Source organism: Solanum lycopersicum, chromosome 7, assembly GCF_036512215.1.
Source record: "Solanum lycopersicum chromosome 7, SLM_r2.1".
In the NCBI taxonomy this organism is placed as follows: Eukaryota; Viridiplantae; Streptophyta; class Magnoliopsida; order Solanales; family Solanaceae; genus Solanum; species Solanum lycopersicum.
Window position 1 is genome coordinate 4,015,538 of NC_090806.1, and position 23,548 is coordinate 4,039,085.

Below are 23,548 nucleotides of genomic sequence, written 5' to 3' on the forward strand. Positions count from 1 at the left end.
ACGGTTCATATTTGGTTAGAGAATAGTGAAAAAATTGAAATGAATAAAGTCAAATTTACCTACGCAAATAAATTATATAAATTATTACAAAATTAGTGCTAGACTTATCACAAAAATTTAAAATAAGAAGATGATGTATGTATATGTAGTCAAATATATATTGTATGGATAAATACGTCTGTAGAAATTTCCACAATTAAAATATTACTCGCTATTTAATTGTAACCATTATTTATTTACAATAAAAATATAAGATAATAAACAATCTCAATATATCTAATCAATTCTTCAAAGTATATTTATTTATTTCTTCTTCTTCTTTTTACTTTGAAAATAGTATATTTATGTTATTTATTTTGAAATCATTATAAATTACAAGAATATTCCTTCACTTCTAAAAAAGATGATTACATGTAAAAAATAATGTTTTTTTTTCCCTATGCAACCAAATTATACTTCTACCCATTTGTAGGAAGGTATACTATAATTTATTTTATATTTTTTTTATGTAAGAAGAAACCCTCAAAAAAGAATTTAAACTTTTCAACTAAAATCACACGTACACGCACGCACATGCACACGCACACGCATGTACGTGCATAATCAAAAGATAAGATAAATACACACATAAATATCCCCAAAAAGAGTTGGTCGGTCCAGAAGTGGTCAAACCAGGTGAATATAAAAGAACCCTAATGATAGGGTTTTATGATTTGTGCTCTCCACCTCTTCTTCTCATTGTTCTAATCGCCTCTGCCGAGATGTTCTCTCTTGTGCTCCACAACTGTAGCTTCTTCCCCCTTTGGTTATGGAGGATTAAATTCCCCACCTTGATGTTGTTGCTATTGTTGTTGCTTTTGAGGTTAACTTTCAAAGGTTCATTTTTTTAGCCATCTGACATCTTCATTGTTTCGTTTCTCAACTGACTCTTCTTTCTGCTTGAAGGTGTACTACAAATTATTAAGTATTTGAAAAATTGATGGAGATGAAATAAAATTTTGAGATTTTATATGTAAAATCCAACTAATTCAGGAATGAGGTATTATTACAATTGTTAAATTCCTATATATATATATATATATATATATATATATATATATATATATATATATATATATATAGATAGATAGATAGATAGATAGATATTATTACTATACTGCATACTCTTAGAAAGGAAAAAAAAGATAATGTTTCTCATGTCATAAGGAACCCTCAGAAGTATTTAAAATTTTCAATTAAATTCACGCGCACACGCACAAGTACGCGCACACGTACAAAATATAAGATAAAGACATTATTATACATATAATACCCCTTCTTTTTAAATATATAGTGTATTATTTAAAATCAAAGAATAAATATTATTATCATTCTTAGTGTTGAAGTAACTTTTTTTAGCACTAGTATTGATTTGATTTTAATTTGATTTTGTTAAAGTTACTAATATCTGTGGACTATAACCTTTATTAGACCATTCAAAATTCAAGTCTTAGAAACAAGAAATAATATCATAAAAGATAAAAACTATGAAAAAGTATAAGAAATATTCTAAAAAATTATTCAAAGTAAATATTTTTATGCATAAAAAATTATAATTTTAAAAATTATATATATAATGTCGGGTTGGTTTAATGTCGAATTGATATTTTTTTAGGTAAAACCAAACTAATCAACCATGATTGTGGAAATGGACGAAAACCACAACTGACATTGAAAACCGATATCCCTCCTTTTTAAGTTTAAATATGGACTCATGGGCCATTTTACTTAATAAAAATGGGCTCATAAATGGATCCACACATAAATATACCAAAAAAAGAGTTGGTCGGCCCTGAAGTGGTCAGACTAGGTGAGTATGAAAGAACCCTCTATGATAGAGTTTTCTGATTAATGCTCTCCGCCTCTTCTTCTCATTGTTCTCATCGCCTCTACGGAGATGTTGTCTCTTGTGCTCCACAACTGTAGCTTATTCCCCCTTTGATTATGCGGGATTAACATATTCCACCTTGATCTTGTTGCTGTGGAGATCAACTTTCAAAGGTTCATTTTTTTAGCCATCTGGCATCTTCATTGTCTTGTTTCTCAACTGACTCTTCTTTTTGTTTGAAGGTGTACTACAAATTATTAAGTATTGGAAAAAATGGTGGAGATGGAATAAAATTGATATTGAGATTTTATATGCAAAATTCAACTAATTCAGAATTGAGGTATTTTATTATACTTGTTAAATTCCTATTTATGTATTATTACTATACTGCATATTCTTAGAATGAAAAATAGTAATGTTTTTCATGTTAGAAGAAACCCTCAAAAAGCATTTAGAATTTTCAACTAAAATTCACACATCACATGCACACACATAAACGCGCACGTGCGTGCACACAAAAATATAAGATAAAGACATTATTATTATATATAATATCCCTTCTATTTAAATAATATAGTGTATTATTTATATTTTGCATGATCTTCGAAGTGAGGATGAATTCACTTGTGCAAAATTAAAGAACAGATATTATTATCATTCTTACTTTTTAAATAACATTTTTTAGCACTAGTATTGATTTGATTTTAATTTGAGTTTTGTTAGAGTTACTAATATCTATGAACTATAACCTTTATTGGACTATTCAAAATCAAGTCTTAGAAACTAGAAATAATATGATAAAAGATAAAAACTATGAAAAAGTGTAAGAAATTTTTTTAAAAATAATAGAAAGTAAATATTTTTATGTATAAAAAATTATAAATTTCAAAATTATATATATGATATCGGGTTGGTTTGATCTCGAATTGACAATTTTTTTGGGTAAAACCAAACCAATCAAGTATAGTTGTGGAAATGGACCGAACACCACAATTGACATTGAAAACTACCGATATCCCTTTTTGAAAGTTTAAATATGGACTCATGGTCCATTTTATTTAATAAAAATGGGCTCCTAAACGGATCCACACATAAATATACCAAAAAGGAGTTGGTCAGCCCAAAAGTGGTCAGACCATGTGAATATAAAAGAACCCTAAATGATAGGGTTTTCTCATTTATGCTCTCCTTGTTATCATTGCCTCTGCGGAGATATTCTCTCTTGTGCTCCACAACTGTAGATTCTTCCACCTTTTGTTATGGGGGATTAACATTCCCCACCTTGTTGTCTGCGTTTGATATCAACTTTCAAAGGTTCATTTTTTAGCCATCTGACTTCTTCATTATTTCGTTTCTTAACTCACTCTGATTCTTTTTAAAGGTGTACTACAAATTATTAAGTATTGGAAAAAATGACGGAGATGGAATAAAATTGATGTTGGGATTTTATATAGAATATTCAACTAATTCGGGACTGAGGAATTATTGCAGTTGTTGAATTTCTATTTTTTGTATTATTATTATACTGCATTTTCTTAGAAAGGAAAACAAGTATAATGTACTAGCTGGGCTAATCTTTTCTGCATCAATTTCAGGATCCAAAATAGAGTAGAAAATCCTACAATCATCAGTAACATTATGTGTGAAAAAGAATTCAGACTCTCTTGTTCTAGTCTGACCTCAAGTCTGGAATCTTCTATTTCAGAAGACAGTTGCAAATCTTGGATAACTACAAACGTTTAACTACTGATGGTAATAATACTAATACTTCATTTCATTATATTTTTCCCCTATTTATAATTATGATGATATATGTTGAATTCGATATGTTAGATTTCCACTCTTTTGACAAAATTATTTCTACGCCTATTTTGACTTCTTGTTTTATGCCTTTTGAGTCATTGTTCTCTAAATTTGGTTGTATAGCGTTGCTTCAACAAATTAATTATAGGAAGAAGGTAGTCGAATTAGCTTTATAGAAATGATTAAAAAAGACATTTTATAAGGTTTGTTTAACTGAAAATTGTAAGAGATTCAAAAATAGGTGTTACACTTTCTCATACGATCAGTGTAGTAATTGTTCATGGACTTAAAAGATGTTTTCAAGCCCATTACATTGGCTGAATTCCATCCCCCCCCCCCCTCCAAAAAAAAAACAATATATATATATATATATATATATATATATATATATATATATAAAAATTAAATCTTGACTAATGAAACTTAAGATTCAGGGAGCAAAGTATCATCTGTTTGTTTGGCGAATATTACGAAATTATAAATTGGAAAACCTACATGAGGACCTATTTGGTGGAAAGTTACACAGAGTTGTGAGATTCAACCGATTCCGTTTCTATCACTAATCCTAGTGAAAATTATTTAACTACTACATTGACTTAGACAAATATTAATAATCACCTTATTGAATTTTTAGATATATTAAAAGCTTAGACTTGGTAATGACAGAATTTATGTAGAGTTAGGCTCAGAGTATTATTGCTCTTGATCTCCTTTACCACTTAAAATTTAGAAGGCTTGAATTAACAAAAATATAAAAGATCAAGTGAAGATTAGGAGAAAAGTGTCGATTGATTAGGTGGTTAAATGTCTCGAATGTAAATAGAGTTTTGGCAGAAATTTTGAAGCTTGGGCAAAATGGACAACATTGATCAAAAGGAAGAAGTGGTTGTCCACTTTGCCCAAGCATCAAAACCTCTGCCAAACACTGTTACAATTAACTAAATTCCTGGCATTCAACTACCGAATCAAACAATACTCTTCTCCTAATCTTTAGTTGCTCTTCTGCATTAAGTGCGAGCCTTCTGATCTCCAACTGGTCAAAGAGATCAAGAGCAATAATACTATGAATCTCACTCAACATAGATTTTCTCCTTGCCAAGTCTGGCTTCTAATTATATCTCTAATATATCTAAACTTCAACTAAGGTGATTTATTGAAATTTTGTGAAAGTCGATTTAGTAGTTGAGTCCAACATCTCTTCATCACCTTTTACCAAATGGGTCCAAATGTAGGTTTTTTTATTCATGGTTTCGTGAGATCCACCAAACAAATGACACTTGCACCCTTAATCATAAGTTTCATCAATCAAAATTTAATTAATATTTGTTTAAGGAAAAAATGAAAGTATATTGATATCATCACAATATGAAATGGTAGAGAAAAAAAAAGAATGAAACTAAATATCAATATTATTACCATCATTAGTTAAACTTTTACAATCTAAAGAGTTGTAACCCAGTGTTTTCAAAAATATTTTTTGGGCAAGTCTTAGGGCAGCCATACCAAAAATGCTTCGGCCACAAATTGATAAGTCCTAGATTTTAGGGCATAAACACTAAGCATAAAACAATAAGTTATGGGTGTAAAAATGTGTGCCCTAAGTGTTTCTTAAGTATTTTTTTTAAATCTTTTTTTTTGCTTTAAATCAATTTTCTTTTTGTAATTATTGGTGTAGTGATATTTCTCAAATAGTAATTATAATACTTTTTTTCTTTATTATTGGTTATTAGTATCTATCTCAAATAAAAATCATAACAATTTTCCTATATATTATTATAAAAAAATTACTTGTAAAATCATTGAAAGTTTAATTTTACTTTTGATTATTTTCTTAGTAATAAAATTATAAAATTAAATATACATGAGATTATGCCCCGTAGATTCATGACATTACTCCCCATGTCTCAGGACTTACGCCTCATCCCGTACTACATAAAACGTTTCGTCTTATGCCCCCATCTTTCAAAACTCTAGTTATTGCCTCGTGAGATAGAAGGTTCCAGACTTAAGTCCAGACTAGAACAAAGGAAACTAAATTCTCTTCCACATGTAATTTTACTGATATCCTATTAGATCTTGAAATTGATGCAGATAAGATTAGTACAATACAAAAATAGCATTTCAACAATTGCAATGATGTCTCAATCCTGAATTAGTTGGGTTTCACGTGTAAATTCTCAACATCAATTTTATTTGTACAATTAAACAAACTAGAGATATTGGTGGTTTTCAATATCGATTATGATTTTCGGTCCATTCCACAATCATGAAACTCTACTAACCATGTAGACATTGGATAACCTAATGAAATACTTTTCGTGTTAGAAGATATTGAACTTAATCACCGATAATTTTTATCAATTAATAAATAAAATCCTTCGACGAATCAAAAAATAAATCAAAAACTTTGTTTCAATGACCTTAATTTTGATATATGAACTTCTTAGAGTCCTTCTAATTGGCCAGGCACACACTTTTATCCCACATTGCTTAGAAAGAGAAATTTAATTTAACAAGTGATATATGAAATAGCCCGGTATAACACATGGAAACCCATACCTTTCTCGGCCTTTTGGCTAAGATCAAGTGTAGTATCTGTTCTTATCAGTTTAATATCTGATATGTGAGTCATTGACTCACACGATATTAACTTTATTTTTCTAGGGGGAAGGTTCATCACGATAGCTTGCTATCGGGACCTTCAAGTGTCGTCTTGGTGTTGCACTGCTGCCTTGGCCTGGCTCACCCCACCAATTCTACTTCAAAAAAACCTTTGATTTCACAGCATTACATAATTTTGGGCTAAGAGCTTTCTATGTCATTACAAGTTGAACATTTTAATTAAAATCAGAAATGAACTAATATTAGCTACTAACTTATAAAGTATTTAGAGTTAGACTATCAACCTAGCATTTGGCATCTTTTTTTATAGTAGTATATTGTACACTATTGTACTAAAGATAAATAAATGGTGAGTTTATGAGTTCGATCTCCCAACGATGTTTTGTCGTTTATTATCAGACTACGCAAATTTATCTTCACAGCTCTAGAATAATGCACCAGCCGGGAATCAAACTCGGGTCTGTACCGTGGCAGGTTACTATTCTACCACTAGACCTGGTGCAAGATGTTGTAAGAATACCATTTTATATAATTACTGGCAAAGTACTACCCCTAAAATATATGATATCAATAAATTGAAACGTAAGATTAAGTTTAGTATCTATTCTTATCAATATAATAATAATATAATAATAGTAGTGAATATTGAGTATTACAACCAAAATTGGATGGAAAAGGTGGCCAATATGACTCAATCACCCAATGGAAATAAGAGCAATTTTTTTTATTCTTTAAATTTATTTGTATGAATTTTTCGTTAGATCTAAGAGCATCATTATATATGAAAAATTACGGAGATGTCACATTTTTAAAAAAATTATATATATGTCCAATTGCATTTCATGAACGTCTAAGCCACAATTTTTGTTATAAATTTTATTAGGGTTCGTTTTTAATGAGGCAAACTCCAATTATTTTTTTTTAAAAAAATATTGTGATTCGTTTAGTTATGAGCGCACTCTAATTTATTTTATTTTTTAAGAAAAAGATCGACTAACTAAGACAAAGCAGACCATCTACGTTTCTTTTCTTTTTTTTTATGAACATGTTCCTATTCACAAAAATAATTGCATCCATCATTTTCCTGAAATATAACAAAACAAGAAACAACCGAATACCAAATATTTTGAAATGAACAACTTAATTTATTTTTTTTACCTTTGAACGTACGCAACTCCAAAACTTGCGATCAAGATTTCTTATGGTCCTCGATGTTTTCATTTTACAATACTATTTGCATTTATAAACATCTGGTTCAATTGAATATACAAACTTTCCAGATTGTTGAGACATGTTTGAAAATCAAAATAGAAAAGTAGAAGATGAATGAGAAAATGTGAAGTAAAACACATATTTATTGTTGAAGCAGGAGATATAGCTTCACGTGAGGAAGAAAGAAACGTAGCTAGTAAAAAGAATTAGCGCACCCCATTAAAATAATTGTAAAGCTTTCTTTACCTTATCACTTATCAATTTTTTTTGAAAGTATAACGTCATACTCAACATTCTCAAATCTCTAGATAACCAAAAGATTCAATTTGTGTTATAAATTGACAAATCTTTGAAAAAATAATATATGTGTTCCTTATTAGTTTTTCAATATTGTTCACAACAACGGATTATATAAGGGGAAGGTCCATCACAGTAGCTTGTTGTCGGGACCATTAAGCCAAGCACACCCCGTCGTAACCTTTCTTTCAATTGTTTGTTCAAGGAATTTCGTTCAGATCCAGGGAAAATATATTAGTACGTAGGTTTTTTTGTTGAATTAACTTTTAACGCAAAATCGATACATTACGTGTGGAAAATGTTATGTAGGCAACAAATTGGTATTTTACATTTGTTGTTTTTTCCATCTTATTTTGGATTAATGAACCTTAGGAATAGACAATGAATCTCAGTAAACTTGTTATGTTATCTGTATAATTTATTAACCTGTTGTAGGATATATAAATGACTAAATGATGCTTGCTCAAGTGGTTGAGCATCTTCGATTCGAGGGTAAGTGACATTAATATTGATACTCCTCGGTGGGGTCGGAAAAATAACTTCTTTGTTGAAACTATTTTGCAGCCATCAATACGTTAACAGAACAAAAAATTCATTTACTGCATTTTGATAAAAAAAATATACTATAGACTATTAATGGGATTGAATTATTAGTTATATATAAAAGTATAGAGTCTATTCAAGTCCCACATTGACTGCAAAGAGAGATTATATGTAACCAAGTAACAAATAAAATAGTGCGGCATAAGTCATGGAAAATCATACCTTTCTCGGCCTTTTGGCTAAGATCAAGTGTAGTATCTGTTCTTATCAGTTTAATATCTGATATGTGAGTCATCGACTCACACGATATTAACTCTATTTTTTTAGGGGGAAGGTTCACCACGATAGCTTGCTATCGGGACCTTCAAGAGTCGCCTTGGTGTTGCACTACTGCCTTGGCCAGGCTCACCCCACCAATTTTAGTTCTAAAAGCATTTTGTTTCATAAAAGCATACAATTTGTCCCTTTCAATGAACATTTGAATTGAAATCAGATACTAACTATATAAGTAGCTATAACTCATAAAATCTTGAGACTAATGTTAAATGGTGACCCCAAAAAGTATGATAATTCGATTCTCATGTTGTAATCTCTAACGACATTTTAATTCGATTCCTATGTTTGTAATCTCTAACGATATTGAAAATAATAATGGAAAAAGGAGTGGCTCAGATGTGCTATTTTTGTCATCTAATATCAGTCAGACATGGTGAACACCCAAAGTTTTCACATTTGCACAATTATCTTCATGGCACTCCCACCCACTAGACCACTGTGCTTAGAGATATTATAATACTTCTTTCGTTTTTATTTATATTTCATCACTTTACGTGAAAAAATTTACTATTCTATCCCTATTCACCCCATATTAGTTTTCTATGTTGGTCAAAGAAATATTTTCAAGACTAATAACTCATAAGGGTATAAGGATGACATATAAAAAGGAACAAAGGAAGTATGTTTTATCTTCTTGTACGTAGCTACAAGGCAGCACTCCTAAAATGTTTTATATCAATAAATTGAAAATGTATGATCAAGTGTAGTATGTGTTCTTATCAGTATAATATCTTATATTAAACTTCAGTTCAACTTTCAAAGAAAATATTTATAGTACCTAAATTAGTGCTAGACTTATCACAAAAATCTAATATAAGAAGATGATGTATGTATATGTAGTCAAATATGTATTGTATGGATAAATACGTCCACGATTAAAATATTGCACGCTATTTAATTGTAACCATCACTTAATTACAATAAAAGTATATTAATGATAATAAACAAACTCAATATATCTAATCAATTCTTCAAAGTATATTTATTTATTTCTTCTTCTTTTGTTGCTTTTTTTTTTCTTTGAAAATTGTATATTTATGTTATTTATTTATGAAAAAGTATATGAAATATTTTTAAAAATTATACAAACTAAATGCTTTTATATATAAAAAGTTATAATTTTAAAAATTATATATTTCATGTCGGGTTGATTTGATCTCGAATTCACATTTTTTTAGGTCAAACCAAACCAATCAAGTTAGGTTGTGGAATGGACCGAAAGCCACAATTAACTTTGAAAACTAGAGAGATCCCTTTTTTTTAAGTTTAAATCTGGACTCATGGTTTATTTAATAAAAGATGGGCTTCTAAACGGATCCACGCATAAATATATCAAAAAAGAGTTGGTCGCCCATAAGTGGTCAGACCAGGTGAATATAAAAGAACCCTAAATGATAGGGTTTTCTGACTTGTGCTCTCCGCCTCTTCTTCTCATTGTTTTCATCGCCTTTGCGGAGATGTTTCTCTTGTGCTCCACAACTGCAGCTTCTTCCCCATTCGGTTATGCGGCATTAACATTTTCCACCTTAATGTTGTTGCAGTGGAGATCAACTTTCAAAGGCATCTTCATTGTTTCGTTTCTCAAAAGACTTCTTTTTGTTTGAAGGTGTACTACAAATTATTATGTATTGAGAAAAATGGTGGAGACGGAATAAAATTGATGTTGAGATTTTATATGCAAAATCCAACTAATTCAAGATTGAGGTATTATTACAATTGTTAAATTCCTATTTATGTATTATTACTATACTGCATATTTTTAGAAAGGAAAAAGAATAATGTTTTCCATGTCAGAAGAAACCCTAAAAAAGTATTCAATTTTTCAACTAAAATTCACACGCACGCATATGCACACGCACACACGTGCACATACACAAAAAATAAGATAATGACATTATTAAATACATAATGCCTCTTCTATTTAAAATACATAATGCCTCTTCTATTTAAATAATATTAAGTGTATTATTTATATTTTGCATGATCTCACGAAGTGAGGATGCGTTCACTTGTGCAAAATTAAAGAACAAATATTATTATCATTCTTAGTGTTGAACAAACTTTTTTTAGCAGTAGTATCAATTTGATATTAATTTGAGTTCTGTTAGAGTTACTAATATCTGTAGATGATAACTTTTATTGGACCATTCAAAATTCAAGTCTCAGAAGTTAGAAATACTATAATAAAAGATTAAAACAATGAAAAAGTATATGAAATAAATTTAAAAATAATACAACGTAAATACATATTTAAAAAATTATAACTTAAAAAATTATATATATAATGTCGGGTTGATTTGATCTCGAATTGACATTTTTTTTAGGTAAAATCAAACCAATCAAGCATAGTTGTGGAATGGATCGAAAACCACAATTGACATTGAAAACTACCGATATCCCGTTTGTAAGTTTAAATCTGGACTCACAGTCCATTTTATTTAATAAAAATTAGCTCCTAAACGGATCCACACATAAATATACCAAAAAAGAGTTGGTCGGCTTATAAGTGGTTAGACCAGGTGAATATAAAAGAACATTAAATGATAGGATTTTCTGATTTGTGCTCTCTGCCTCTTCTTCTCATTGTTTACGTTGCTTCTACGAAAATGTTCTCTTTTGTGCACCACAACGGTAGCTTCTTCCCCCTTTGGTTATGGGGGATTAATATTCCCCACCTTGATGTTGTTGCTATTGTTGCTGCTATGGAGAGCAACTTTCAAAAGTTCATTTTTTTAGCCATCTGGCATCTTCATTGATTTGTTTCTCAACTGACTCTTATTTTTGTTTGAAGGTGTACTACAAATTATTAAGTATTGCGAAAAATGGTAGAGATAAAATAAAATTGATGTTGAGATTTTATAAAGTAAATCCAACTAATTCAAGATTGAGGTATTATTACAGTTGTTAAATTTCTATTTCTGTAGTATTACTACAAGTCCTAGACACGTGCTTTGCACGTGAGTCCCACAAAAATATTATATATGGTAGGAGTTATATTAAAATTACAGTAGACAAAAATGAAATTTTAACAAAAACTATTTAAATCACATTTTGAAGAATTTTAAAAATGATTTAACGAAAAAATATAAATGAAATAAATGAAAAATCAGCCTGTACAAATGGCTTCTTTATTGTAAAATGTAAATGCAAAATAATTAGATATTCTGATAACCTGTCAAATTTGAACAACAAAATTTAATGTGATAAAATAATTTATCTTTTTATGTTTTTAGATCTACAATATATTAGTTTGTTACTTTTCTAAGAAAGAGACAACACATACATAACACACATTCTTAATTTGTATCAAAGTTTGATTACCACATGTACTTGTAACAAGTATAAATGTCGTCTCCATATTACATTCAAATAACATAGTGTGTTTATTATCCTTTGTAGCATTAACCAAAAATTCCAATAGTTTGTTCATGACTATTTTACATACTTCTTATCATATTTTTTAATATATAAAACCAAAGAAGATACATACTAGTTTAATAAATAGAAGCTCTTTTGGTCCCACACTGCTTAGAAAGAGAGATTTTATGTAACCAAGTAACAAATAAAATAGCCCGGCACAACATATGGAAAAGCATACCTTTCTCGGCCTTTTGGCTAAGATCAAGTGTAGTATCTGTTCTTATCAGTTTAATATCTGATATGTGAGTCATCGACTCACACGATATTAACTCTATTTTTTTAGGGGAAAGGTTCACCATGGTAGCTTGCTATCGGGACCTTCAAGAGTCGCCTTGGTGTTGCACTACTGCCTTGGCCTGGCTCACCCCACCAATTCTAGTTCTAAAAATCCTTTTGGTTCACAATAGCACACAATTTGTACCTTCTAATATTGGGCAGTTTGATCCATTAAAGCTCATATCCGATGCATTAAAATAAAATCAGATACTAAACTACATTTTAGCATAACTCATAAAATCTTGTAAATGGTGACCAAAAGTATAATAATTCGATTTTCATGTAATCTCTAACGACATTATTGCCAGAGTCTTTACTTTAAGATGAAACATCTCAATCATAACGAAAATTTCCAAAAAATCCTTGTTAACCAATGGGACGATCAACTTGATGTCATTCAGAAAGACTTCATTTATACAGAAAGTTTGATCTTTTCCCCAAAATTAATTAGTAGTTAATATGGAGTACTGCTTGCACTTCCAATTTATTTATTTTTTTTGTGTATAAATCTACTCTTTGATTTGATCTCATGTTAAGTATTGATATTTGCATTTAGAATATTAATCAAGAGCTTTAATATTATCTTTAATTATATATTTACAACATATTCTTGATCTAGTTCCCCCTATGTTCTTTTTTCTTTCATATACTCATCTTTGTTTTAATTAAAAATCATCTTCTTTTCTTTGTCTGTATCACTACAAGAAAACTGTAAATTAGATGAAATTTTCCAGTAAATTAGTATAGGAAAACAAATTTCCTGCGAAATTTCATACTAATCCCCATGTAATTCACAATTTTTTTGTACTGTATCATCGAGACACACGAAAAGACGGTCACACATCCCCCCACAAGAAATCTGTATGAAAGTTTCAGATTCTCTGGCATTTACAAAAAAACAAAAAGGTGTCTTCCTATTACTCACTTGTAGATCAATGAATCAAAACATCAAGAAGAGAAGTACCTTATAACTGCTCACATATACAACAACAAAATACAAACAATAAGTGGAAGATTAACATCTTTGAATCTCTTTTTCTTTTTTCTAGGAGAAATAAACTTAGATGGACCGCGATCTCGAATCCTGGCTGTCATTTCTGTCAAATCGGCAAGAAGACAGTGTATATGCACAGTATATTACTGTCTCCTTCCGTTCCTCAAATAATCCATTCTAATTGCCCAAAGCTGCTCCCCAACGATCTTCATATCTGGGCGATCTTTTCGTGTAGGTGCTGCACACTGAATGGCTAAACCAAACATTTTCACTAGTATCTCCCCATTTACGGATTCCTTCATTAGAGGGTCCAACATCTCAAATACGCTACCTTCGTTGTACTTCCTAAAAACCTGCATATGCACACCCGATAAGAGCTAGTATAGGGACTTGTTTCTATGTTATTCGATAAAAACTACATGTTCTCTCATTCTCTAAATGCCTAAATTGCTCAGATCCTTCAAAATGTAGACTGTCCGATCCTTCAAAAGTTTCATTTTTGGAAGATCAAAGGAAAGATGTCGGAGAAAGTAACAGGCTGTAGACACAATTAGCACATCTAACAGAAATAAGCTTATACTGCAATTAATTAACTATGAACAGAGATGATCGGTAGAGCCAACAAAACAAGATTTATTCAAATTAACTTAACGAGGAAAAAGAGCTTACCCATCTAAGTGTCACCCTCTCATCAGGAGGTCTTCTAAGCTCCACAGGACGACGACCTGTTAGTATTTCTAATAACAATACCCCAAATGAGTAGACATCACTTTTTGGTGTGAGTTGATATGTTTTCATGTACTCAGGGTCAAGGTAACCAACTGTGCCTTTCACTTGGGTTGAAACATGTGTTTTATCCGCGTCTGAGCCTCCAAGCCTGGCAAATCCAAAATCTGCAACCTTGGCATGCATGCTCTCTGTCAGGAGAATGTTTGATGACTTCACATCTCTATGGATAATTTGCTTTTCTGTGGAAAACAAAAATAGGATTGCGTCAAATTTAGATGATTGAACTAGACCGGAGGACCAAAACTAAAAACAGTACCTACTCTGATAAAAACATTTGAATCCTGGTTTAAAAGAACGGATTATGAAATTTTGAAGCTCAACACATAGGAGCTACCGGATAAATACGAAGGCTTCGTAAACTATACTTGTCCGTCTTGAAAGCTAAGAATGAAAAGATATCGCTAAACGAATCTATCATCTTTTCCCATTTCGTCATCTTTATTTATTGATCAGTACAGGAGTTTCAAGCACCAATAAACCATTGCAAACTAAGAAAAGAGAATAATTAGTGATGAACAGTAGCGTACCAGCATATAGATGGAGGTAAGTTAGGCCATGAGCAATGTCAATTGCAATTTCAAGTCGCTGATTGAAATCTAAGATTTTTCCACGTCCACCTGCCAGAGAACTCAAAATTACTGTCTCCACATTTTAACCAGAGTGGAAGTTGTGGTTAGTGAACTAAGTTCAAGAAATGCCATACCATCTAGATGTTCACGTAGTGTACCATTAGCTACGTATTCCGTAATGATGAGGCGTTCATTTCCCTTATCAACAAAACCAAGAAGCCTGACTAAGTTTCGGTGCTCAATTTTTGCCAAAAGCTCAACTTCACTTCTAAATTCATTGCTCAAAGCATCAAAATGCTCCTGTAAAATATTTAAGATATTAGAATAATGAAGTTTTTCCCTCAGATAAAACTAGATATTAATAGCTAAAATAAAGGAACAAGAAAGAAAAGCCAATCTTACCTCCTAAAGAAGTGATTTAATATTTGGCACAAATATCTAAAATTTCATATCATTTCACCGCTAATACTAAATACTTTAATCAGGCCTTTGATCTTAATTCATTGTATTTGAGCTTATATTGGTTTATTTTGATGTCTTAGGCACATTTTGAATTGGGAGCTAAAAGGATTAAAATGAGCAAGGAAGGATCAATGTCGCATAGTGTCGCATGGGAGAAGTGCAAAAAGCATATGAGGCAGCTGGCAACAGTTGCGAGTAACCACTTGCATTGCAGAAGTGCCGCATCACTACTTGTCTTTGCCATGGCATAGGTGCCACATAGGCATCGCGAGAAAATTGGCCGTCCGATGTTTGTTAAGGCGTGTGTGCCTCCCTAAGCTCTGCATATTTGTCCTTGATCAATTGTTAGTGTTAGATTCATTAGTTTTATCATCCTTGAATATGTTGATAAATGAAAATCACTTTGGGAAATACTCTATTAACAATTTGGTAATAGTTAAGACTCATAAGTGTTTATCACAAGTCTATGTCGGTTCGACACCTCGACTTTTGAATCACTATATTTCTTGTACGACCACATAAAAGTTGGGCATTTGGGACCAACATGGTTACCCATGAGAACTCAAGCAACAAAATATGAAAAGATAGATAGCTATCAAACATGAGTATATGAAAAGATAGATAGATAACTCTATGAAAAATGGGAAGAAATCATAGAGTATTTTGTCTCTGCAGAGATTTAAATCTGAGAGCTCATGGTTCTCAACCCACCTCATTGACCACTAGGCACACACTTGGATGCAAATTAGGAAAATTATTGACACGACTAAGATCACAAGAACATCCCTTGTAATATATATATATATATATATATATATATATATATATAAAAGAATTATTGATATGGCTTAAATCACATTCCTAATACTTTCCTTGTATATAGAGAAAGGTTTGGAATCCTTATTATTGTGTAACCATATATAAGAATTACTTTCCTTTCCTCTTCAAGATTACTTCCCTTTCATCTTTAGGGTTACTTGTAAACACTATCTAAAACCCAACATGCTTAAGGGAATAACCAAGCAATTCATTCCCAACATCTCTTATTTTCTTCCTTCGTTACATGGCATAAGAGCATTAAAGATCTTGGTACAGACTCAAATAGCTTCCGCTATAGGCCTGCGATGCTAGTCAAGGTGTGTCGCTCGTCTTACTTTCATCCCCTCAGTGTCGCTCCCCTCTCAAAATCAGTGCTCATCTCCTCGATCAAGCATCATTCATCTCTCCGGCGACCATTATGGTGACAATCTTTCTTCTTTTGAAAAAAAAAAACGATACAAAAATTCTCCACCATATATAGGAACTGGACTGATAAGAAAAATTTCTACCACACCAAAAAACAGTAGTTACAACAGGGGAACTAAATTAGCACATTGTTGTAGGTTTGCTTCAATTTATGGGTACTGGCTGGCCCCCGAGATGACTCACAGTCACAGCCCACTGTTACACAACACTCCTAGTGAGCAGTCTCGGGGGCAGGTAGCACCCATCAATCAAAGCAGCCTGCAACAATGCGCTAACATGAGCTAATTTAGTTTGTTGCTGTTGTAACTACTGTTTACTTGGTGGGATAGAACTATTTTCTTATCACAGTCCGGTTCCGGTATATGGTACAGGATTTTATGTTGTTTCAGAAAGAAAAAGGAAAAACTGGAATCCTACCTTTCACCAGATGCAAGAGCGATTGAACACCTCATGTTATTACCCTGAATGGGGTTGAGTAGATCGTCCCAGATTGCAACAGTTATCATCCTCATCTATGAGTGCAAGCTCAACCTAGTAAACAAAATTTGCCTACTGACTCATTGCCAACTCCAACAACATCCTCTGCTTCAGTGGAGCATTCACCGAATGAGATTGGATATATTTGTGGTAAGTTAGGAGCATACATATTGAATGCTCCAACTTGAGGAGGGAAGTGTTAAGAATTAGGAAATCATTAATAAGGCAAGATCACATTCCTTATATATAAAGGAGAGGTTTAGAGTCATTATATGTGTGTAGTTAGCAATAGGAATTACGTTTCTTATGTTTTTAGGATTATTTGCAAACACTATTTAAACCGCAGGATGCTTGAGTCAATAATCAACCAAACATTCCCAACATCTCTTTCTTCTCTTTTTTCTTTACAAAGAAAATTCCTAGTAAAAGTTGAGAGGATGGGGTTTGAAGATGCATTGAACAAGCCTCCCCTTGACCCCTTCTAGGTTCTAGCTTTATACCTCATGTGATGTACTCTTTCATTCATATCATATTGCACTCATCCTCATCATACAAATAAGCACATTGAAATGGTGAAAGTTGGAGTTCCTCTCTTTTTTATGGATCTTGTGGTGGTTGAGGAATTGAGGTTCAAGTTGAAGTTCTCCAAATTTTCAACTTCCAATCATGAGTCTTCAATTTCCACAAGATCTTTTTCAAAAAATTACAACTGCCCATAGTAAGCATCCACAAGTGTTTTTCCAATTTCAATGTCATTCTACATTGCAAAAGAAGCAGCCAGCTAACTTCCCATTTCTCCTTAACCATTCTCTGTCGTGCAGATAACGTTTTGGTTTGTATGGTCACTCTGGGAAAGTCACAATAAGTCGTTTTTCTTCTTTGCAATTCCTATCTCTTTCCATTTGTCCCAAAATTGGAGTTCTTGCCTCAGCTTCTAAGTTGACTTGCATGTGTGTCTCAGGACTCGCATCTGCTTTTGCCCATGTGTCACAAGAGTCACAATCTAGTGTATCTTCTAGGAAGCTAGGACTACTCACAGGTCCTTTGGCTTCTGAGGACACATTATACTTAGGGACATAAAATTAGTGCAAGCTTTCCATGTCTTAACTCTTTGCCCAAGCTCTATAAGAACGATGTGTCAACAGCTAGGAGTGGGGAACAGACAGGGCGGATCAAATATGAGTGAATGTAATCTAAAATGGGTTGAACAGAAATAGGTAAAATTTTCTGACCCGACTATATTTAAAATGGATAAAAAATGGGTTAATCAACGGATAAAATATGGAAATCCATATTATCATCCATATTACTCGAGGTTTCAAGATTAATCAGGTGATAACACAAGCTAAAAGTCAAAATAAGCTTAGACTCTCAGAGAGCAAGAACTCATGAAAAATGACAAGCCGACAAATGGGTATTGATAATATGAATATTTATATTATCCATCTAGATATCCATTTTCTAGTGGCTAATATCCATATTTGATCCATTTTTAAATTGTCTGGTATCCCACCCATATTTAATGAGTCGGATTAGATGGTTAATTGTTTTTAAAGAAAGAGAACATTTTGCCAGCCCTAACTCTGTCCTAACAGAGTGAACGGTGGGCCAGGAGTTTTTTAGAAGATGTCTTTTTCCAACAATATTCCCTGGGGTCACCTATATCATATTCTCTTCTAGCTCGTGGATTCTCTCTTATATCAATTTCTAGCTGAATTTTTTTTGCCCTTCCTCCTCTTCACATGAAAAACAATTCAAAAAGTTCTAAGCGAGTACTAGGCATGTTCAGAATTTAAGAAGCTATGCCTTCTATAACAATATTGATATAACCAAAAGACATAATCATAGATAAAAACTGTGACGTGTCTTCAAATGAGAGTTCTTTGCCTAGAAGAGAGGAAGCATAGAAGTCAAATAAACAACCTATCTTCACAAATCCTAAATCATTGAGAGAATTATGACCAACAAGATTCTTCACATTAGAGAACTACGTTTGGTTGTAATTTAGCAGGTGATAAATAGCTGTTAATCTAGCAATTGAGCTTGCAACTAAAACCATGCATTATTGACCCGTTTCTGATTTCTGAACTGGTGATTATCATCTATAGCATATTCATAGAAGATGCATTATATGGTCCAACATTCTGCTTACTTCTCTCTCTTTCCCTGGAAAAGATCAGTCGTTGTTACTCTCTTAAATGCATGCTTTGTAATCAGGGAAGTTCTCCTCTATTTTGTATTTGTAGTTTTTTGGCGACATGGCCAAGTGGTGAGGCAGAGGACTAAAAATCCTTGATCATTGTTCTCTCTACACTTGTAGCAATTTCCCTCTGAATTTATGAAGGTAAAATGGATAAAGGAAATTCATGAGGAACAACTAAATACGAGAGTCCTGCTTGGGAAGTGCATATGCAAAGCTTGGTAAATGATGGCCATTTCACTGTCAGCCTTATCTCTATTTCTTAATTAAGTCATCAACTTGCACATATTAACCAAAACTCAAGGACTCACAACATCAACTGCAAGATGATCAGCTATAAGGTTTTTGCTATTTTATTTTTTTAATATGATGATGGTGTCGGGACTAGCTAGCATGCATCTTCATTATTTCACCCCACCAGTACAGGTACCATGTTACTCTGTCTACCAAAGCTGAGGCAGATGGGAAGAAATCACCAAATGTTTTTTGTCTCTGCTGGAATTTGAAACTGAGACATCACGGTTACCTCACACTTCATTGACAAATAAGCCACACCCTTGGGTGCAGCCTTTGCTGTCTGATTTCCAACAACAAAGACAATATCCTAATCAATTCAAAGAATTACTAAACTAGGAGTCCATGATAATATGCTGGGAGGCCTTTGATCAACTTTAAAATGCAAGTGAACTCTATTAACCCATTCCTTTAAGTTGTATATCAGTTAATGCAACTTCAATTCAATAGTGAAAGCTTGTTCCAAATGGTTTTCTTAAAAAAACATCAAAGAACCATAACATATACTATAAGATTTGCAGATTCAAGACCACTAGACTAAATGGTAACTTACCTTCTTTGCGCGTTTAATGGCAACTGTTTGGCCATCTGGTAGTTGAGCTTTGTAGACCATTCCAAACCCTCCCTCTCCAATCTTTAGGGATGAAGAGAAATTTTGGGTAGCTTTGAGAGCCTGATTCATGTTGAGGTGAATAGAGCCAATTCTATTGAGTTTCGGAGACATGCTAAATCTAGAGGGACTAGGAGGCACTCGAAGTGGACTAGCTGGCACTCGTACTGGACTGCCTGGTGCTTTTTCAGGAACAAAATTCATCTCCAAAGAAGACGCAGAGTCCACTGCAAGGTAAATATAATATCTTTATAAATAACCACCACATCCAACAAAGCATCAAGTATCAGACTTTCAGCAGAGATTCCAAAATTAATCTTTAGTAGATACTAGACAGATACTATAGGAGTGATGTCATTGGAATATTCATCCGTCGGTACTTAAATTCAGAAACAGAAATGCCAGTTTTTAAATAAAGAAAGAAAGGCCCAAAAGATGGACACATTCTGTTTGGGCGGCAAGTAGCTGTACAGAAGAATGTAAAAAACTGAATACAGGAACATTGAAACGGTCAACTCACTTGAATTAGGATCCTTCACAAGAGCGGATTGGTCCGTTTCCTTCTTCCTTGATCGAAAACAAGGGCAAATTAAGCCACAGCATAGAATAAAAAATGCTGGTACTGCCATGAACAACTTTTTTGGGTTTACTGAAATATCATCAGCATGCTTTTCCTTGGCCTTCTGTGATGTATCATCGAAATTGTGTCCGTTGGATCCTTGTCTGACCAACTTGTGTACAAATTTTCTTCCAGACTTGAAATGCAACTCATCTGCAAGAAGTGTGGACTAAGTATATCACTACACAAATTATAAACAGCAAATATCCAATGGAAGCAATTAGGGAAAATACAGAAAAGTTAAATGATTTCTATGAAGAACGTCTTAAGAGTATTCTTGGAAAGACATTTGAAAACAATATTGTAGCATACCAATCAATACGTCCAATCCACAATATTGAAACCCAACATTTTGGATAACGCAACGCTCTGCATGATCAAATTTGAGGGCTTTGCAGAATAAATCTTTATCTGCTAATATGCCATTTACATAAAATACTTGGCGATTTAGATCATCTGAATAGTCAACTCGGTAAATTCCACAAGCTTCTTTATGTCCCAGCAGCCGAGAAGCAAAAATTAGCGGAAATTGCAAGAGCAACAGTAAACACAGCACAACTACAGCCATTTTCATTAAAAAGTGTCATAATTTCCCCATTTTGTAAAACCAAAATACACTGGTTCCATTACAAAATCTTTAGTAGTCACAATAAACAAGATACAAGCCAAGCCTCCTCCTTTCCAAGTCAAGTCAAGAAGTCCAGTCAGAGTCACAAACCAATAAACAGGAACATTTGGTTCAGATAAGCATTAATCAGGCAGCATCAACCTCCACAATCGACGTGGTGAAGAGTCAACTTTTTCTTCCAGTTCCAACAGGGTCAAAGTGGAAACTACCTCATTCAACAATCAAAATAAGTACACAGTCCAGATTCTTTCAGACTTCAGCTAAACAATTGAACACAACCCAATAACCAAGTCTTCCAATAGTTCAGAACTCCAATTTTCACAAGGAATTCAAGCTAAGCTCTAAGAAACAGCTACACTCCAATAAACAATTCTTCTACAAAGATACCAGATAAGAAGATTCAATCACATACCCAATTAACCAACCACTTAAACAAAACAAACCAAGAAATACACAAATACCCAAACACCCAATTCAGCAAAAATCTAGAATCTTTACACCATGGGCATTAAAAATAGTCTTACCCCACTTCACCAAACAACCCAAACAAACAAACCAGATCAAGAAACCCCCAAATACCCAATTCAGCAAAAAGCTAGAATCTTTACAATATGTGCATTAAAACTAGTCCTACCCACTTCACCAAACCACCCAAAAACACAAATCAGATCAAGAAAACCTCAAAAAACTAAACACCCAATCCTCCAAAAAGCTAGTATTTTCACCAACTTCACCTCACATACAACAAAACCCTGTAATATTTTGCAGTTGAAAACACAAAGATCACTGTTGACTTTATCATATATCCAAAAACCAGAAGCAAGAATCAGTGAATATGGATTGTGTATGTATGAAGAGAAAAACAAACCTGCAAACTACATAAAGGCGGCTGAGGTTTCTTGTAGGCAATAATATTATAGAGATGAGTATAAAGATTAGAGATGATTTTACCAAAATTTGGACCAAATGGGGGCTAGTGAGGTAAAAAATGGCTGTCAACTACGTAACATATGAAGTCAATGAATACGTATGCATTCAGACGGCTAAACGCTGAGGATTGTTGACTGTTCAAGAAACTCATTTGCCAGCTCTTGCTTCGATTGTCATATTATTTTGATGAGTATAATGTTTATTGTGATCATAAATTACATATTTGATAACACAAAATAGAGATAAATCGAGAATTTAAAGATTTTGAGTGTATTAAATATTATTTTTAGACTAAATTTAAAATAAAAATAACAAAATATATGCTAATTGGATTCCGTTTATGATTCCTCTACCTTGTAGCAACAAGGTAAGAGAACTCTTATGTTATTTATGGGTACACGATTAATTAAATTTTAATTTTTGTCAATTTTTTAAAATAAATAAATATATATATATATATTTAATTTTTTGAAGTTAACGAGTGTACTTGCGCTCCACCGAACAAGATGGGTCCGCCTCTGATAAGGAAGGATAGGATAAGACGAAAATATAAGGCAATCATATCATCACATCAAGATCGATCATTATATGAAATGAAATTTTATATTGTTATGTAATGATTAATTAAATGGAACGCTATCGTAGCAATTGATGGTTTTCATTGATAATTGTGGCAAATACATTGTAGTAATAATCAACAATTGTCACTACAACAAAATGATGATGAGCGATAACTAATATGTATTTTTATTCGTAATTGACACTCTTTGTATATGTCGCTACAACCTTTAGTGATATTGGTTCCAATGGCACATAACTAACATCGATAAAAGCTTTATGACTCTTTATTAATATTAATATTTAAAATCGCTAAAAATTATTTTTATTGAAGTGTGCATGAATATTAATGATATATGTATTTGATGGTATTGATATGTCATATTTAGAAGAAAAAAATTAAATAAATAGTACTTTAAAATATTAGGACTTTATTTTATAATTTTAAATTATTATTTTTACTTATTTATATTTGACTTATTACATTTTTTTAAGAAAGAACAAATATTTATCGCTCATATTAATAATAAGTCATCTAAATGTTGAAAAAGAAAAAGTAACTTTCATAACTCTTCATTTTTCAAACTAAACGAGTAAAGTTAAATAACTATTTTTAATATATTAAAAAACTAAAGATGAACAGAGGACCTATTTTCTTAAACTCCTCAAGTGATTAAAGAAACAAAATTCAATATTCTCCCTTCGTTCCATTTTATTTATCATATTTTTTATACACATTACTTAAAATTCATAAATAAAAAATAATTTAAATACTATTGTATTTTCATATCTCTAAT

General features: G+C 32.2%; 1 protein-coding gene, 1 long non-coding RNA gene and 3 other non-coding genes across 7 annotated transcripts; 4 read left to right on the plus strand and 1 right to left on the minus strand.

Moving 5' to 3' along the window:
- Window positions 1–1,803: 1,803 nt before the first annotated feature.
- On the plus strand, window positions 1,804–8,761 carry LOC101264228 (uncharacterized). The gene is made up of 4 exons (XR_742200.4): window positions 1,804–2,040; window positions 2,110–3,181; window positions 3,463–3,619; window positions 5,579–8,761. It is a non-coding gene; the product is annotated as an uncharacterized lncRNA (long non-coding RNA).
- Window positions 6,226–6,421, plus strand: LOC112941912 (U2 spliceosomal RNA). Its single transcript, XR_003247561.1, has one exon. It is a non-coding gene; the product is annotated as a U2 spliceosomal RNA (small nuclear RNA).
- Window positions 8,563–8,758, plus strand: LOC112941939 (U2 spliceosomal RNA). The gene has a single exon (XR_003247588.2). It is a non-coding gene; the product is annotated as a U2 spliceosomal RNA (small nuclear RNA).
- A 3,513-nt stretch (window positions 8,762–12,274) lies between the features above and the next one.
- Window positions 12,275–12,470, plus strand: LOC112941934 (U2 spliceosomal RNA). Its single transcript, XR_003247583.1, has one exon. It is a non-coding gene; the product is annotated as a U2 spliceosomal RNA (small nuclear RNA).
- Window positions 12,471–13,263: 793 nt separating this feature from the next.
- LOC101264441 (calmodulin-binding receptor-like cytoplasmic kinase 3) lies at window positions 13,264–22,615 on the minus strand. Of its 3 annotated transcripts, XM_004242703.5 has the most exons (8): window positions 22,132–22,562; window positions 20,948–21,638; window positions 20,537–20,788; window positions 19,960–20,243; window positions 14,863–15,028; window positions 14,687–14,776; window positions 14,040–14,338; window positions 13,264–13,723 (listed from the first exon to the last, which is right to left on the minus strand). In XM_004242703.5, the coding sequence occupies exons 2-8, from the start codon at window positions 21,207–21,209 to the stop codon at window positions 13,514–13,516; spliced, it is 1,563 nt and encodes a 520-aa protein (XP_004242751.1). In that variant the 5' UTR covers window positions 21,210–21,638; window positions 22,132–22,562; the 3' UTR covers window positions 13,264–13,513. The 3 variants fall into 3 exon arrangements, with proteins under 3 accessions (XP_004242751.1, XP_069142768.1, XP_010323281.1); XM_069286667.1 differs by having other exon boundaries at window positions 20,948–22,615; XM_010324979.4 differs by lacking the exon at window positions 20,948–21,638 and having other exon boundaries at window positions 22,132–22,284.
- Between the last annotated feature and the right edge of the window lie 933 nt (window positions 22,616–23,548).

What these genes read in the sequence shown, in the direction of transcription:
- LOC101264441 (XM_069286667.1), bottom strand. Translation starts at nt 21,209, where the DNA reads ATGAAAATGGCTGTAGTTGTGCTGTGTTTACTGTTGCTCTTGCAATTT. An exon ending in ACTACGTGAACATCTAGATG is followed by an intron (nt 14,777 to 14,862) that starts GTATGGCATTTC and finishes GTTCTCTGGCAG; the next exon opens with GTGGACGTGGAAAAATCTTA. An exon ending in TTACCTCCATCTATATGCTG is followed by an intron (nt 14,339 to 14,686) that starts GTACGCTACTGT and finishes TGTTTTCCACAG; the next exon opens with AAAAGCAAATTATCCATAGA.